Source organism: Rhipicephalus microplus, chromosome 7 (genome assembly GCF_043290135.1).
Source record: "Rhipicephalus microplus isolate Deutch F79 chromosome 7, USDA_Rmic, whole genome shotgun sequence".
NCBI classification, from domain to species: domain Eukaryota; kingdom Metazoa; phylum Arthropoda; class Arachnida; order Ixodida; family Ixodidae; genus Rhipicephalus; species Rhipicephalus microplus.
Genome location: NC_134706.1, coordinates 50,811,550 through 50,830,428, shown reverse-complemented (window position 1 = coordinate 50,830,428; position 18,879 = coordinate 50,811,550). Strand labels below are relative to the sequence as shown.

The window sequence follows — 18,879 nt, the reverse complement described above, 5'->3', positions numbered from 1 at the left end:
GCTACACTTACTCAAATATTCAATTATCTTGCTTTCATTTTATCTCTCATTCAGGGTGGACTCCGTGGTGTAGTCTGGGCCGACTGTGTTCAAGCGCTTGTCATGTTTCTAGCGCCCTTGACAATAATTGGGAAAGTGCTATATGACTCCAACCATGTAGAGCCAGCGCTAAGGTCCATGAGCGATCTCAACGTGACAGAGTACATGTTCAGGTGAGATATGCGTAGAAAACCATGAAGCCGTTTGCAGATACGATAAGTTGTGAAATGACAAAATGGTAGTTCAAGTTTTGTGTGAGGAGGTGAGTGATCTACAAAATCTTTATTGTTGATTTTGAGGTTTTGTTTTGGGACAAGTGTGCTGGCAGTACGTGATCTCAATATTTTACCTGTTTGAATTACTTTGAAACTTAAAATGACTTGTTTTATAGTATCATCATACTTTTCTTGTATAGTTTGTAGTTTGTAATACTTTTCAGCAGTGTAATATTGTGGACTAGGGAAATATTGAAAACTCGTTATCCGTCACTCAAGAGGCAGCGTAAATTCGATTATGAAAATATCACTTTTGAGGGAACTCATCGATGAAAAGAGATAATATAGGCAGTACGTAACACAAACTTCATATAGTGGACATAACTGGTTATGAAAATGGGTGTGTTAGCTTGATAAAATGATGTGAAATAATTTCAGTATTCTGAACTTAAATTATGTGATCGTTTTATCTGTTGCTTTTGAGAGCGAGGAAATGCCTTGTCTTCGCAGATAATCTGCAAAATTAAACCATAGTTTTGAAACTCAGCTCCTGTGGAATCAAGCCAGTCATAAATATAATGATTGTTATGTGGGGTATAACCCCCCAAATCCACCATATAATAATTTATGACAGACGCCGCAGTTGAGGTCTCCGGAAATTTAGACCACCTGGGATTCATTAACGTGCAGGTAAATCTGAGCACACGGGCCTACGGAATTTTCGACTCTGTCGGAAATGCAGCCACCGCAGCCGCGGTTCAATCCCGCGACCAGCACGTCAGCAGCCAAGTACCTTAGCCATTACACCACCGCGGCGGCGCCAGTCGTAATTGTAGATGTGTAGCAAGTGACGTCCATTAAATCGCAAGAAAACCCGCAGATTTTCTTTGAATCGTTTGCGGCACACTAGAGATCAATCTTGCGCATTGAAAATTGCCCACCCAGAATATTCGTTTTAAAATATTCACAAGAGTATTTGTAAAAAAAGGAAAGTGATAACATTGCATACACCTGAGTGCAAAAGAACTTGTAAATTGATAAAAGAGGGAGACTAATAAGACTTTTCACAGTGCAATGTAAGTACACAGTTTAGGATGACTACCAGTTGGGCGTGTTGGTAAAAATTCATGATGAAACAAGCGCAGAAATACACACACCCAGAGAGGACACAGACAAGGGCACAGTGTCTAGTACTGCAACCACTCAAAAACATAAAGCTATATTCATTAAGCTGTAAGCAAGATTGGCAAGGGAAGAGCCTTTTGGCAAGGGAAGAGCCTTTCGGTGTGTTCTTCGCAAAGCTGACTTGTGTGCACCTTATCTGAAGTTCATTGTAATGCTTTCCTATTTTTCATGCAAGCATGTGGCGGTATCTGTGTAGTTTATTAAAACAAATTAACGCTACTACACACCTTCTCGCACATTACTAAAAGATTCGTGATATTGCCCTTTAATACCTGAGCATGCATGGTAAATTTACAGTTGGTACGATATTAGGATTACTTTAATGATATGTCCCGAATTACTACATTCACTACACTACATTCACACATTCACTACATTCACAGGGCTATAAGGGTAAACAAGTAGGTATTGAGACACATTGGCGCGTGAAGCCCCCATAATGAACCAAGTTATGAATCACTTTATTAGGTCCAGAAATTCATTTACACGCTTTATCAGATGGTAAACTTTTCAGTAATATAGGCAATACGTAAGCAACACTTTACCTGGTGCTAGAGAAAGATAAAATGATCTAGAAAAGCGACGAAGTCCAGCGGCACTGTAGCCATGTAGTGGATAACGATTTCTAACCGCGTGAGCCAAAGGTTGTTTGACCTCAGCGCAATCGCCTCAACGTCCCTGTGTATCTGGCTCCCGGTAGAATTGGCATACAATTGTTGTAAGCACAGGCAAAACGAGAGCGCAACATAATCGGCTTTTATTTTTTTTTTACTTTTCGGCATCTTCAAAATGAAACCCTTATTCATAAAGTAGGCGAATAATAACCAAGTTAAAAGCTATAGTGAAGATCTGAAAACAATTTACAATTTAGGCAACGTGGAAGATTCACTGATTTCTCGGCAACATTTACCCACTTACCAATGCAATGTATACTTGTAAACACGAATTAAAAGGTGCCCTTTTAAACCGAAATCCTATGATGTTTCATACTCCTGTCCGTCCATTATTCCGTCCGTGCCCTCAAATGGCGGCGCATAGCGGGAACGTTGGCGACGCCGGTCACACCCCTCGTCAGCCAATAGAGTGCACGCATCTTCCATGTAGCCGGGCCAATATGCGCCCGTTCGTGGACGGGCGCATATTGGTCCGGCTACATGGAAGATGCGTGCACTACATGGAAGATGCGTGCACTACATGGAAGAGATACGCGCGCATGGCGCTCCATTCTAACCGACCCTGTCTCAATACATGCGGGCGTTCACCGAGCACACTTTGAAATCTGAAAAGTGTTTCAAAATTGCAATAAAATTTAAAGTGTTGTTAACCCATCTGCACATATATTTTAACCTGTATTCCACAGGGCGAACCTGAACTTGACGCTCGACGAAAACATATGGAGTTGTTTCATCGGAGGTCTGCCGTATATTTTTGTTCGTGTCGGATTCGATCAAATGGTTGTGCAGAGATTTATGGCTGCGAGGTCGGAACATGACGCCAAGAGGTACATGCATTTTTTTCTCTTATGCTGCAGCCGTACTGTAATGATTCAGCTTTGTGTAATCTTTTGTTTTCTTCAGAATAGCTGTCGTCAGTTCTGTGTTCGTGGTATTCTTCTTCTTCGTCATCGGAGTTGCGGGCGGGACCATAATTTATTGGTACAGAGACTGCGACCCACTGCTGTCGGGAGCAATCAAGAACTATGATCAGGTGACTTTGCTATATTTTTCTTTCAAACGAAGAGCTGTGAGCCCTAAGTAGGCTACGATGGCCTACGAAAGCTGTAATAAGTGTGTTGTTGAGAGATTATAACAGATGCGACACAGAACAATAATAATGAAGTGTGACGGTTAATGTTGTTACGGTGTGACAAGAATGAGGTTAAAATTGGGGGACCCTTTAGTTTCATCTTTAAGAATTGAACGCGATAGCGAAATTCGGCCTCTAGTGCACCCTTCAACTGCTAAGTTCATACTTATTCATATGTTTTGTTACATACACACTCACCCACACTAACACGCACACACTATAGGCTGGACCAGCCCGCGCTATTTCGCGGAATGGTCTCGTTTTCGTCGTGACACCTAACGAACAAAATGCGTTAAAGGGGCCCTGTTACACTTTTCAAGTAACCATGAAATGACTTCAATAGAAGAGCTTATTGCCTCACGAATTCAACGCCGCAAAAGATTTAAGAATCTGTCGAGTGCGAGTGGAAAGGTTTGTTGCATGCTGTAGTTTCATTATCTCTACTCTCGTCTTGACGAAAGCACTGGAAGCTAAGCAGGCAGAGGAGGCAGGGCAAAGAAACTACCGCGCCTCGTTGTCTTGAACACTATTTTTTCTTCGAATGCGCGGCTTTCTCAGTGTGATCCTGAGCGAACGCGTGGACAGGTAGCAGCCTCTCACGGCTATCTCGGTAACTTGATTTTTCCGTCACAACCAGCGGAGCCGACGCCGGCGGCAGGTTTTCAGTGACACGAGCTCGTTAACGCTGTCGCATTAAAACTAGAAGACAGAAAGGACCAGAAGCAAGGGCACAGCGCGGACTGTCGTTTGAAATTTTTAGATGCGGAGCAGCTTAAAATCGATCTCAACTCGGCGTGCGGCGTGGCCACCCGTCCGCTCCCCTTCTATCCTCTCTGCTACGCTTCCCATGTGTTGTCTTGAAACACCGACGGAGTGAGAGTCTGCTGAACTACGCTCGCTCCCCCTCATTATTCTTTAGGCATTCTTCTCCACGCCGCTTAGACACCCATTGCGCATGCGCGTCATTTTTCTCTTCTCTCCTACGCTTCCTTCTTTCTCGCCTCGCAACACCAAAGCAGGCTGCGTCAGCTGGCAAGTTCCTTGATTGAAAAATTGGCAGATCCTACGTACAGTGGGAATCGGTGATATGCGAAGCCCGAATGAGAAAGGTTTAAAATTTACACAATCACTTTAAAATCAACATAACGTTACGAGGTGGAGGTAAATGATGCCGTGCATGACTTTCGTGTCATGATTATGATGTTCGTATGTGTCGTTTACCTTCGTCAGATATTCTCGTCACCTGATACCAAATTTAGTATATGTGAAACTATCGAAACGGCCGTGAGCCTGCTATGAGCGTGGTATGTTGTAATGTTCTTACATGACATGCGTGTCAGGATTATCATGTTTGCACCAGTCACATATTTTGGGATCCATTGACGTCACGCAACACAAAATTTGGTATAGGTGGAGTTAGAGAAACGGCCACGAGTACATCATGAAGTGCCCTTTATACTCAAATGTAGCGTTAACGCGCGCGTACCAAGGAGGCACTTTTTCTTTAATCCTCCTTGGCGGGTACGCTGGGCACAGCGACGCTGCGTTAGCAGAACGCGAGCACTCCATATCCTGACGCCAGGCGCGACCGGCGCGACCAGCGCAACACCACCTAGACTATTGATATTCTAGGTGGTGTTGACCAGCGTCCACCAGCGAGACCCGACGGCAACCGGTGCGAATTGCGACATGCTGCCTTTCGTGTCGATGCATTACCCAGACAACACTGCGCCTCCCTCTTTTCTTGACGGAGGGATGCTGGACGCGTTGAAACGTGCATGCGTCAAAGCGACGTATACTGCGGCGCGCGCCTGCGAGTATATGGCAGGACCGGCGCCTAGCATGGCAACGCCGGCGTGACGTGACGAAATGAACGCCGGCGAGCACGCGCACCGTGTCACGCCAAAGCGTATTGGCGCTTTGACTGTGACTTGTAGTCATGTTTTTATATGACACACATCTCACAATTATCATGTTTGCATCAGTCTCATACCTTCGTCAACCATTGACGTCACGTAATACTAAATTTGGCATATGGGAAGCTAGCGAAGCGGCCGCGAGCGCATCATGAGCTTGGAAGGTAGTCATGTTAGTACAAGACACGCATGTCATGATTTTAACGTTAGGGTCTGTCGCTTGTGTTTGCCAAGCAATCGTTTCCTACCATGCCAGTTTTGCAACATGTCATGTGAACGAAACCACCGCAAGAGCTGCAGGACAATGCAGTGTAAATCATGACATTCATGATATACATGTCATGACTTTCATGTTATGACAAGTCTAATATATTTTTCATAACGTAATGTTATGCGATACCAAGTTTGGTATAGGTACCATTATCTAAATGGCCAGGAGAGCTAAAAGTCGTAGGTGGCTAGATGGATAGATAGATAGATAGATAGATAGATAGATAGATAGATAGATAGATAGGTAGATAGACAGATAGATAGATAGATAGATAGATAGATAGATAGATAGATAGATAGATAGATAGATAGATAGATAGATAGATACGCTCAAAGTCACCGCAGTTTGCCAAGGAAAACTTCCGAATAAAACAATCACAGTTTAGCTACAGAGTAAATTATGATGAGTGAGGCGCAGCATCTGTCCATCCGTCCATTAGTTCTTGCTTCCATCCATCCGTCCATGCGTCCGTCAATCTGTCGGTCGGTCTGCCTGTCTGTTCTTCCGTGCGTGCGTCTGCCTGTCTGTCTGCCTGTCTGCCCTTCAGTGCGTGCGTGCGTCTGTCTGTCTGTCTGTCTGCCTGTCTGTCTGTCTGTCTGTCTGTCTGTCTGTCTGTCTGTCTGTCTTTCTGTCTGTCTGTCTGTCTGTCTGTCCGTCCATGCGCTCATACGTCTTTCTGTCCATTTCTCCGTGCTTCCATCTGTCCGTTCGTTCTTGCTTCTGTCCGTCCGTGCGTCTGTAAGTATGTATGTATGTATGTATGTATGTATGTATGTATGTATGTATGTATGTATGTATGTATGTATGTATGTATGTATGTATGTATGTATCTATGTATGTATGTATGCAGAGACCTCTCAAATGCAGTGCACGCCTCTGCACCATGTAGTGATAAGTTCGAAGATGAATGGATGTGTCCGGCTACGCCCTTTAAATTCGGCGGCGGCTAATGCCACCTAGCCCTAAAATTAGGTACCGTCTTTATGTGTTGAAGGAATGAATCGCACTCACCCCGTAATTGCACTCACCAATCAGTTAGCCTCTTCCTGGTTATTTCTACTCGTTTAAAGTGTATTTGGCTTAGTGTTCCTAAACCCGACTACTTTGAAAAATTTCCCACCATTATCATCTTCAAGCGACACACCAAGGCTAAGTGGCCTCGCTTTTTGCACTGACTACGAATCACTTGGGCAGCTGGGCAGTCCAAGCGTCGATGTAACAAGTGACCAAAAAAGTGACACTGCGTGCCATGGCCGCTTCTCGAAACTTCCGAAGCCTCGCTGCTTTGGCTCTTCTTGCGAGAGTCCCGTTTGTAATGTCGTCCACTTGGACGCTGCGCTCGCTTACGAGAAGTGGCCACGTCGACGTGAGACGCTGACAGCGCTTGGCCAGCGGCGAAAGTCACGTGCTGCTTTTAGCACTCAGCGGCTTCGTGTTGACGGGCTTGCACGAGTGTGTCGTTCCGGAAGTGGCTCGGGGTGCGGCTCAGTTTGTCCGAGAGATGAGAGTCAAGCAAACAGACGACGAAACGGTCAGAAACAAGATGCTCTTCGACCACACGCGACGGACAATTGCACTTGCGCACCCTGTTTGGCAGGGCCGTGAAGAAATGGTCGATTCTTTCGCCGGGCTCTAGCGTCCCCTTGTGGAAGCCAGAGCTCACATATACCTCGTATATTGTGTTCACAATGTAGCTTGTGACTCGTGGGGTGACTTGCACGTGCGACTGGTCTTACAAAATGAAGGGCTTAGATGTGAACGCTTTTGGTGCACCCACCTGACATATGCTTCAAAGGAGCACTAGATTTAACAGTGACTCGCTTTCAGAGCACAGTCACAGGTAAACTTAGTCCAAGCGTAGTTACACTTCCAGAAAGTAGTCACTGAAAAATAAACAAAGCAGCGGCTATGTTATTTTCAGCGTTTTTAATGCGTAATAAAGTAACAAAATGGACTTTCTCGTGTTATATAACAGATAACGAAAAGTTGCTGCAACACTTTATCTGCTGTATGACTCAGTGTGTCGACAATAAAGTTCTATTGTTTCCAGGTTGTGCCTTACTACTTAAAACAGAGCCTTTCTGAGGTCACAGCAATGCGAGGTCTGTTTCTCGCGGGTCTCTTGGGTGCCACAACAAGGTGAGCGTGTCGGTTCAAGAAAGCTTCATTATAAAGCAAAATATTTTTAAAGCATAAGAAAACCATGCACGTCGTCGCCCACAACATTTAAACTAGGCCCGTCAGTTTATTCTGTCACTGCAGCTTCCGCATACAAAGCAAACTCTTGCGGGAACATGGACAGAGGTGAAAGACACGTACAATAGTGAATTAATTTATGGGATCTTGATGTTTTATGGTAGGTAGTTCTTTTTGATTGTTATGTGGGGTTTACCGTCCCAAAATCATCATATGACTATGAGAGACGCCGTAGTGGAGGGCTCCGGACATTTTTACCACCTAGGGTTCTTTAACGTGCACCCAAATTCGAGCACACGGGCCTACAGCATTTTCGCTACCATAGAAAATGCAGCCGCCGCAGCCGCAATTTGATCTCGCGACCTGCGGGTTAGCAGCCGAGTACCTTAGCCAGTATACCACCGCGGCGGGGCAGGTAGTTCTTTTTGAAGGCGGAAAACGAAGGTGGGGTTGTTTGAAGGCCGGTTTCGACGCCCTTTGAAACGTAGATTTGTACGAACGTGAATGTTTGAGAGCAAGTTCGCGCGCTCATCAATATATATACAACATAGGTTTAGCTCTTTATTCATATATAATCTTTCGTCCCAGTTAGAAGTGGTCTCCTGTTGTGTTCTTGACGAAAGTTACGGTGATGTAAGGTGCGTGAAATGCAAACCACCACTTGAGCAATGCCTAAGTGTTTGAACATTTCTGGCGTGAAGGCGACTGGACTGTCCTTTTGGAGTAGCGGCATTTTAACTACAGCTTCATTATTTTCGGCGTTGGAGCATTTTGAGCGTATACATTTCGATAAACAGAAAAGTAAGGTTCGCCCATGCAAAACATAAACAAGGAGAGAATGCATATGTACACGATGGTAGTGTGCCAGATAGGAAATTCAGCTACGCGTTAGTAGCAGCTGGAAGGTCTTGCACTCAGTATATAACTCTGACGAAGAAGTGTCTCTTTAGAAGAACGTTTGTTTCTGCGCTCTGTATTTTTAGTGAGACCATCGGTTTTTCGAGGTTTCTCGCCTCCTCGTCTTGCGGTGATGACCGCGGCGCATGCCAGAAGCCCGCCTGGTCAGATGTCCTTACACCCGTCAACTGCAAGGAAACGAGCTGGCTCCCCCAGTGAGACTGAAGACACTGATCTGTATTCCATGTCGGAACATGACACATCCGATGACAGCTTTATACCTGTCCGCGGTAAGAGGTCGAAGAGAAGGACTGCGAATACATCAGCATCAGCTCCTGCAAGTACAGTGACTGTAAGCCAAGGCCTGTGCACTGGCCGCACGTCACCATCTTCATGCCGGAAAATCCTTCAAGCAACTTACGACTTCAGAACAGGCAAGCCCTTTCCGTTGCTCTGGAATGTGCGGTGCCAGATCAAATCAAGGACGTAAGAGTAAACCCAAGGAAAAATATTCTCGCCATAGCCGTGCACTATGTCAGTGCGCTAGGACAGCTGCAGCAAATGACTGAGCTAGGCGGCATTAAAATGCGCCCCTTTATTCCGAAGGATGATAAATCAAATGCTGGAGTAATTTGTCATCGACATTGCCATTCCTAATGCTGAATTGCCTACCCTCATCAAGCCTGAAAATGAGGGCACTGTCATTACGCAAGTGGGGTGCTTCGGAAATACGCGCTGCGTAAAAGTGTTTTTCAAGGGAGATTGCATACCGCCCCAGGTTAAAGTTGGACATTTCCGACATCCGGTTTTACCATTCATCCAGAAGCCACTTCAATGTCATCAGTGCTTCAGGCTTGGACACGTCCAAGGCGTATGGACCGACTCACGACTGTGTCCCCGTTGCGCTGAACCTCATGCCGGAGACACCTGCCGGGCGTTTACTCTGAAGTGCGCCAACTACAGCGATCCTCACGCTGCGTCATCGAAAGAATGTCTTCGAGTACTAAAGAAGCGCGCGGTTCTTAAACAATTGGCCCGAGACCACTCGACACAAAGAGAGGCAGCCGAAGTAGTCCGGCGTCGGCGTCGACGTCGGCATCGTCGAAAGTCGTCAAAGACACATTCTCGAAATGCTAGTTTTTACTCTTTAGAGATTGCACCGAGTAGCGCCGCGAAAGGACCCACCAGTTCTACGAAAGAAGCGGAGAAGCCTTCTTCTCTGGAGGAACGGCCCACACTCCCGACCCGCTCTTCTGCCAAGGAACCTCAGCAGGTTGCGGCCACACCAGAACCGTCTCCAGCCATAAAAGATTTGCCTAAAACAGGTCGTCATGTGATCTCGGTGCTGAGTATCCTCATAGAAGCCATCTGAGCGATATTAGTCGACATGAAGATAGCATCTGCTCAAAGCGCACTTGGAGTATTAGATGCCTTAAGCCCAGTGCTTGAATCTCTGAACTAGGAAGATGGCTACTAACACCTCATCATTTCGTAAAGAAGTCAAGGCTGCATGCGTCTTCCAATGGAGCGCCAGAGGACTAAAATCATGCCTTTCAGATTTTTTTCAGTTTGTGTTTGCCCACGTGTTTCCACTCATTGTCATTTGTGAACCCAATTTGCTGAAACCAATAAGACTTGCGGGGTACGAAGCTGTCATGTCTTCAACAAATGGTGCGTGCAGCGAAATCATCGTCTTTGTTCGTCGTGAACTGACGTATGTTGTGCAAGCAATTGCGCCTCACGATGACAATCAGTATGTCTGCATCACTGTGAAAAAGAACAAACTCATGTTTACTCTCATAGGCGTTTATATATATATCTCCGTCGAATAATCTCGATTCCAGCAGATTAGCGGATATTCTGAGAGTGTGTCTTGCACCATGGTTCATCATAGGTGATTTAATTGGGCACCATCACGCATGGGGAAGTACGCGGACAAATGCAAGAGGGCGCAGGTTAGCAAACATCGCCTACAACTATGGCCTTACTCTCCTGAACGACGGTAGCCCCACGTTTCTTCGAGGGGTGACATGCGGCAGCTGTATCGACCTTGCTTTTGTCTCTAACTCTCTCGCGAGATACGTCAAGTGGTTTGAAGATGTTAGACACGAGGAAGTGGTCACATTCCAATCTATCTCAACATCAAAGACTTGTCTAGTTGTGGCCCACGGACGACCATTCGAGCAGTCCAATGGACCATTTCAAATCTGACATAGAAGATGCTTGCAGCGATGGCCTACGATGTGGGTTAAAGCTAACAAGTAAGAGCACAATGCAAAACGCCACTCGCATGGTAATTATATTTTCCACACGAAAAGACTTTGACATACACTCGGAGAGACTCCGAGCCCTTCGACGGCGGGTGGAGCGTCGGTGTCTGCGCACAAAATCAATTCAAGATGTTAGAGCAAAAGAAGATTCGGCGTCACATGGATACATAAACGTCGGAACTATGTACAACGTTTTGCCAGTCACTAGACTCTCGCAAGCCACTCTCAAAAATTTGGAAAACGGTGCAAAGTCTGCGTCACCCTACGGAACAGCGTTGTCCATTCAAAGCGCTCGCGCTTTTTCAAGGGCGGCAAGACATCAATGTCGCAGAAGATTTCTGTGCGCAGATCGCCAGCCAAGCCACTCATCCAGATTCTCCAGTGAGAGGTGACGTCCCCCGTTCTCATGACTACCACATGGACCCCCCTTATACAATAGGGGAGCTTGAGGTGGCACTAGCTCACTGCAGGTGTTCAACTTCTCTGGGTCCAGATGGTATTCCGTACCAAGCCGTGTGCAACCTTGGGAAAGATGCAAGGAGAGAACTATTGAGCCTTTACAACAACACGTGGCAAGATGGCAATGTTCCTGACGACTGGAAAGTAAGCTGCTTGGTAGCCAAGTTGAAGCAGGGCAAATGCCCACTCGAACTCTCCTCATACTGCCCAATAGCACTGGCCAGCTGCGTAGGAAAGATAATAGAAAGGATGATACTAGGCCACCTGGAGTGGTATCTTGAATACTACAAGGTTTATCCGAATTCTATGGCTGGTCTCCGACGCGACCACTCTTTCATTGACAATGTCGTTGATCTGGTTTCGTACATTCAGCCTGAAAGATCCCATAGGCGACTATCTACTGCTTTGTTCCTAGATATGAAAGGCGCGTATGATAATGTACTACATCAAGCAATTTTGGGTGGTCTTGTGGTGGTTGGCCTTGGTGGTCGAGTCTTTCGGTGGATTTCGAGTTACTTGGCTGCAAGGTCTTTCTTTGGGTTAACAGAAGATGGCCCAACTACGCGACGTTATACTTCCAGGGATGTTTCGCAAGGCGGAGTTCTTAGCCCGACGCTATTCAATCTTACGCTAATTGGCCTTCCTTAATACTTGCCAAGTACCATTAAGATCTCAATATACGCAAACGACACTGTGTGTCTGGACTTCGGCAGTCACACGTCCTAGGATACGTTCCCGGCTTCAAAGAGCAGCTATAATTGCCAACTACTTGTTAAAACAAGGTCTCAGCATATCACTAGAAAAATGCGCGCTGGTGGCCTTCACTCGCAAAGCGTTGATTGCTTATGTCATCTCAATCTGCGAGCGACCTATTTCTTACGCCATAACACACCGGATTCTGGGCATCATTATTAATAGGGACCTGTGTTGGAGTCCGCATGTGGCCTATATGAAGAAGCGCCTGACCGCTATTACCCAATTGTTCAAGTTCCTGTCAGGAAAGACGTGGGAGATGACAGTAGACGCAATGATGGAACTCTACAGAGCCCTGTTTCTCGGTTTCCTGAGATATAGCTTGCCCGTGCTGAGCAATACCTGCAAGACCAATGTTCGTGTTCTACAGGCAGTGCAAGCCCAAGCAGTGAGAGTGTGTCTTGGTCTACCGAGATGTACGTCAACAGAGGCAACAATTGTAATTACTCGTTACTATACGATACAAACTCATATTGCTGTAGAAGTCCTGAGAATGCACATCAGACACCTTGAACTTTTGCCTTCAGTGAGGCGCCAAGCATCGTTCACTAAAATGATTGTGAAATACTACGAGAAAGTTCCCTCGGGCTTCACTCCTGCATCTAAATCAATACACCCTTGGTGTATTATTCGACCCACAGTGCATCTTAGTGTACCAGAGATCCGGAGAAAATGTGAGCTTTCATCGCCCGTTCTGAAACAACTGTTTCTTCTTTTTTTGCACGAGAAAAATTCAGACAATGTACATATATATACCGATGGCTTCACGAACCGCCAGTGTTCGTCAGGTGCAGTAGTTGTCCCAGCAAGAGGTGTTACCATAAGCTTTAGGACTGACCACTCCACGGTATCTACAGCAGCGGAACTAGCAGCATTGCACGCTGCCCTTTGTGTGGTCAATCTGGAACCACTAAAACAATGGTCGATTTTCAGCGACTCAAGGGCTGCCCTACAATCTGTGCTCTCAGCACTGCGTCGCGGGCCGTATGAACAGCTCGTTTTTGAAATTCGATGCCTTCTCCACACTTCACACGAGAAAGAGCATCGTGACGTTTCAGTGGCTGCCAAGTTACAGCGGCGTCATAGGGAACGAACAAGCCGATACTGCCGCGCGGGCAGCTCTTGAAGGAACACAAAAAGAAGCCATACCACTTTCGCGGACCGATGCTTCCAGTAATCTTTGACGACTTGCGCGTGAAGTCACGTTTTCACTATAGTGCTCACCAAGCAACGAAACGAAGCGTCAACACCACCTGTCCTCTTTGATGGCTCTTCGCATGCCCACTGGGCTCGACCGAAGAGAAGCCACCCTTCTTCATCGCTTATGGCTAGGAGTGGCATTTACAAAATCTTATTCATTTGTCATAGGAATGACCGACAACGCTCTCTGCGATGCCCGTGATTGCGAAGAGACGCTACACCACATCCTGTGCGACTGTCCGTTGTATGACATTCAGATACAGTCATTGGCGTCCGTTCTTGCACACATCGACAACAGCCAAATGTCTGTGGACACTATTCCTTCGATTGACCGAGAGAAGACATTGCAAAGAAGGCGACAAAAGCTTTGTTGAAATTCCTACGTGACACGAACTTGAACAAGCGGCTGTAACGTCAATGTAACACACCGCGAAAGACAACACTGGACAATGAGTGTGCGCGCGTGTGCTGCCGAATGTGCTGTGTTTATCTCTCTTCCCCCTCTGGTCTCTATTCTTCATCTCCCCCATCACCCTCCCATGCGCAGGGTAGCAAACCGACTTCCTATAGGCTGGTTGACCTCCCTGCCGTTCTTTTTTCCTATTGTCCTTCCTTCCTGTCGTTTATACACGTGCGCTTGCACAATAGTTTGCCAGTGATTCTACGGCACTTCGCAACGAGCAGCAAAAACGAAAACAAACGCGAAGGGCTGAAAATAGAACCGCGACGTCTGCATCAACCGACGAACCCCCTCCCCTCGCTGTTTTTCAACCAAGACATTGTTCATGTCGCAGTATTCGTTCTAATTATTACCCGAGGCAGGCAAAATACTGAATGAGTAAATATTGTCCTTCTCTTTGCACATGCCGAGTCTAGTTGGTGCTACAGATGTACACATGGGCTGGGTGAAAAAATGTAAAACAAACTGCACCCTGCTATATAGAAACATTGCAAGCGCTTTAGTTCACATGAGGCATTTTAGCGCCCCGAGTCTTTTCTTAAACAGTTTATCAATAATGTTTTAATTTTAATCAACTGTGTGGCTGACACCTGAAAAAAGTACAAGAGACGATCGCTTTATTTATTTACAAAAAAAAAAACATCGGTCGTGGTTTTCCCTGTTGTAGCCAGGAGAGGGGTTTCTAGCCCCAACTCCTTCTTCCCACCCCAACGACGAAAATTTCCATTTTGCATTTGAATGGGTGCACATACTTATACACACATACAGTGCATACAAGCACATGGTATTTATTGCTGAGTATGGTAATGCGCTATCGTGTATGGTTAATTTTGCCACCTCATTTATAATGAGAGGGTCCTTCCCTTGAGAAGAATTTTTGGCTGTTCGCATGGTGGTTTGGGTCAGCCACGTCAAACATGTTTTAATATATATGGTGCACTTTCACGTCTTTCTTGACATTCTTTCTTGCAGCACAGTTTCATCAGTAGTGAACTCTCACGCAGCGACATTTTACATCGATGTTATCGCGCCGTACTACAAGCTGTCCGAGGAGAAGGCGTTGATTGTGATGCGGCTTCTGGGTACGTTATAGTCTTGTGTATACTGTTTTAAAAAGCGGCTGTTTCAATTAGCCAATCAGATAGCAATTAGCATAACTTTGCTATTTGCTATCTGTGTCCTCGTCTTACTAGTGTATTCACGTAATAATGGTACCCTACAGTACAAACTTGCATACTTTGTAGTGTACACGTATCCCGCAGGAGTATGGCAACTAGCGTGGGTTCGGCCTTATATAGCGGGCCAAAGGGCCGCGTTCACCGTCGCCTCGAGTGAACTAACGCCGCAACACACGTGCGTTCGGACAGCCAAGACGTGGCGAACTGCACGGCAAGTACACAGTACTGCTATCGAACAGTTCGCAGCCTCTTATTGCCAGCGCCAACACCAAAACGCAGTACAGCGCCCACTGCAAAGGCAGCAGGAAAGCAAAAGAGGATATCCACGCCACGGGCACAGGAACAACACAAAGTTGCCGCGAACACATCTCACGTCTATCCTGCGCACAGCGACTTCCCTTTCTGACGCCCTAGCTACACAATATGAAAAAAAAAAGGCTATGCTACGAGCTTTTCGTGTAGGTTAGTAGCCAACTAGAGTTTCCTGCATACTTTGATGGTTTCTTCTCCTAAAGTCCGAACTATACCGGCTTCTTACTTTCATATACAGAAAATCATGCTACACCTGTAACGTTACGAAAAGAATGCCTTGAGATATCACTTACTAAAAGAATGTCGCGAATTGAGAAAGCCGGTATTGTGAGTTAGGAGCCGACCGCAGAACCACATGATTCTGCACGTTCTCTTTCACAATTTTTCACTCAAGTTAACTGCTTCCTTGCAGCCTTTGCCAGCGGTGCAATCATGACACTATTTGCAATCGCAGTGCCGGCGCTAGGAACAGCGACTCGGGTGGGTTTTTCGTTCTTCGTTTTTGCAATCTTGCGTATTTGCTCATGAGTGGCTCAACTCACTTTACCAAGCTCGTGTGTTTACTTCTTTTTGCCACAGCTGTTCCTCAACTTCTACGCATCTGCATCCGGTCCTTTCTCTGCACTCGTCATTCTAGCAGTAACGAGTCCATGGGTCAATTCAAAGGTTCGCAATGTTCATACATATATTATTTCAGTCGTCTTATGACGGGAAGAAACGATGGTCTTTTTATTTTGTCGGAGCACTTCAGCCATAGTACCTATTTCCAGTTATTCGTAAATTCAGAAAATGTGTTATACAAAATCAGACACGCAAGAAATCACTGGTTCTGTTTCCAGTTGAAAGGTATGTTGACTACGTAGGATCACGAGGCAATAAATTATTTAGGGCGAGGGCCAACTAAACTTGATGAAATTGAATAACGTTTCATTCAATTATTTTATGAAAGAGCTGATGTTTCTCATGCTAGCAGCTGGGATTGTTGCGACACTTGGCGTAGGAGACGTGGATCGCGAACTTCCTGAAAACAATTTGCCAACTACTTAGGTGTGAATCCTTAAATGTTCCAAGTGTATCTACTCAGTGTTTTCAGATCAGAAAAGTGACGATGTACGCTTAACTTAGTGACAAAGCTCCCCGTTGGTTGTAGAATCCCGAATAATAAGGCAGCACTGCATAACTCAGGAGTACATTAACGTTGCGAGACTGAAAGAGAATTCTAGAGGCCTTTTCTAGCAATTCCGCGACGTTGATTTCTGGCTGACTTCGCCTTTCAGTTGTTTGCATGGAATTTAAATTGCTTAAGCGTACCAAGACTACGTTAATATGCAATTACTGGCAGTGATATACGCCGTTTGAGAGTGTTGAACAGATTGAAAGTAAGAGTATACAGTGTTTCGGTTCTATAAGACATACAAACGATATATATATATATATATTAGAGAGAGAGAGAGAGATGATAGATATATAGATAGATCTTGTCTATTGATGGGGCCCGTCTACCAAGAAGATGATAATTTGATTGGATTTGTAGGTTTTAACGTCCCAAAACCACCAAATGATTTTGAAAGACGCCGTAGTAAAGGGCTCCAGAAATTTCGACCACCTGGGGTTCTTTAACGTGCACCCAAATCTGAGTACACGGGCCTACAACATTTCCGCCTCCATCGGAAATGCAGCTGCCGCTGCCGGAATATGATCCCGCGACCTGCGGGTCAGCAGCCGAGTACGTAAGCCACTAGACCACCGCGGCAGGGCGCTACTAAAAAGCGTCTTGGCTCAAATCCCGTTGATAGAATAATTTTGCTTTGCCGTGTGATGGGGTACACTATGTGACGTCATTTCCGTGACAGAAATACGTCGCTGACGTCTTTCTAAACCCCGGCCTAAAACATTAGCATGTTCAAAGGGTGAGTCAGGCCGGGTTGGGCTTGAAGTGAAAGGCCCCACGGTTCTACCTTTTTCGCGTGACTTGATTCAGAAGTCCTCATTTCACTTCCGGGTACAATCTGGCCAGGTATGCGTCCCTCTGCTACAAAGTGTTTGCAAAAAATTTTTGCTAGGAACGTTTTTGAGCTCTGTGGGTTTCGACCACATTTCACTGAGATGTGGTATAAATTTAGCAAAGCGAAGTGCTAAAATGCATCACGTTATAACGTCGCCAATGTTTTGCTCAGCAGCTATACATGTGAAATTACTGCCGGCTGTACCTTGTGGAGGTCCGTAGAGTGTTGCCTTCAAGGTAGCTATGGCGGATCGTATATTTTGTCGCACACTTTACTGATGAGTGAGAATGCTTCTTGGGGCTATGTAGTAGCGTTTGGTATCGGAAGGCTGATGGTCCGTTCGGTTTCTCATATGCCGAGCTAAAGCACTAAGTTGATGCAAAATAAGTTAGTCAAGAGACACAAGAATATCTAATTTAACGAATTAATAAATAAATTTGAATTTTAAGTTAAAACAAAATTGCCCTTAGGATCCTGTGGCACCTTTCGTTAATCTTTTCGCACTATTGTTGGCCTGATGTGATATTACTTGCAGTCTGTTTAGCTATTACTCAAGCGAGAGATTCCATCTTTTGTCGGTGGCATAGGTCGGCAAAATTTGAGGAGCTCACTCACCCTGCACGATAATTAAAACTTGAGCAATCTGGTGACTAACACGAGCTGGCCTGGAAGGGAACCAGCACTAAGATGTGGTCAACTGTCTGTCACAGATATCGGATAGATTGATTGATATGCGGCATTTAACGTCCCAAAACCACCATATGATTATGAGAGACACCGTAGTGGAGGGCTTCGGAAATTTTGACCACCTGGGTTTCTTTAACATGTACCCAAATCTGAGCACATGGGCACACAACATTTTCGCCTCCATCGGAAAAGCAGCCGCCGCAGCCGGGATTCGATCCCGCGACCTGCGGGTTAGCAGCCGAGTACCTTAGCCACTAGACCACCGCGGCGGGGCTTGATATTGGACATAACCATCGGTGCCACGCACTTGATTCAACCACAGAGCCCGAAATATTTCTTCCTCCACGGCTTCGCCTAACTGAGCACTCAGATTCGGTAACCTGGTAAATGCTTATCTTCAATTGATCATTTCTGTTCTCGCATTCCAGGGCGCAGCTTGGGCAAGTTTGGTTGTTTGCGCATTCCAGCTCTGGCACGCGGTAGGGAGGAGCATGTCGAGCGTGGGCAAGCCACCCGTATTTCCTGGGACGCTCGACAGATGTCCCACGCCTCAAAACGTCACGGTTGAAGCAGCCAAGAATCTGTACAACACAGATACACAGAGGTATACAAGCATACATCGTAAATTAGTTATTCGAATGTCATGTTACCTTGCATATGCCCATTAAGCAATATAGTGGTCTGGACAAATACAGCGGGTATTAGTGTTTGTTGCTAGTGTCCTCAGAATCCGTTATATGGGTATCTCTGGATGTTGCGAGAAAAGCTTAGAACGTTTTCTTAACAACTAACGAAGCGGAACGTTGCACTACACGTGCATTTGAGTAAAGGTCAATTCTTACTCTTCTATTTATCCGCTATAAGTGGAGAGCAGTTCGAGCACCCAGGAAGTCGTACGTCCACGTCGTCTCATGTAACTTGGCATAATGCTGCCGCAAGAAATTATACCATAGCCATGTGCAGCATATCGAGCACGCGCTCACGCCAAGGAGTACTCTTATTCCTGTTATTCGAGCGACCTAATTATGA

At 45.8% G+C, this 18,879-nt stretch overlaps 1 protein-coding gene and 1 long non-coding RNA gene across 5 annotated transcripts in view; one reads left to right on the top strand and one right to left on the bottom strand.

Annotated features, from left to right (window-relative positions):
• The window catches only part of LOC142767455 (uncharacterized), a 326,266-nt gene that overhangs the window by 116,443 nt on the left and 190,944 nt on the right, over positions 1 to 18,879 (bottom strand). The window lies entirely within an intron of this gene.
• Positions 1 to 18,879, top strand: part of LOC119179754 (putative sodium-dependent multivitamin transporter) — an 84,604-nt gene that overhangs the window by 57,904 nt on the left and 7,821 nt on the right. For all 4 annotated transcript variants that reach the window (XM_075869154.1, XM_075869155.1, XM_075869156.1 and 1 more), the window contains exons 7-14: positions 55 to 212; positions 2,800 to 2,940; positions 3,017 to 3,146; positions 7,483 to 7,571; positions 14,640 to 14,749; positions 15,570 to 15,637; positions 15,737 to 15,823; positions 18,279 to 18,454. In XM_075869154.1, the coding sequence (XP_075725269.1) occupies positions 55 to 212; positions 2,800 to 2,940; positions 3,017 to 3,146; positions 7,483 to 7,571; positions 14,640 to 14,749; positions 15,570 to 15,637; positions 15,737 to 15,823; positions 18,279 to 18,454 (959 nt within the window). The remainder of the gene's footprint in view (positions 1 to 54; positions 213 to 2,799; positions 2,941 to 3,016; positions 3,147 to 7,482; positions 7,572 to 14,639; positions 14,750 to 15,569; positions 15,638 to 15,736; positions 15,824 to 18,278; positions 18,455 to 18,879) is intronic.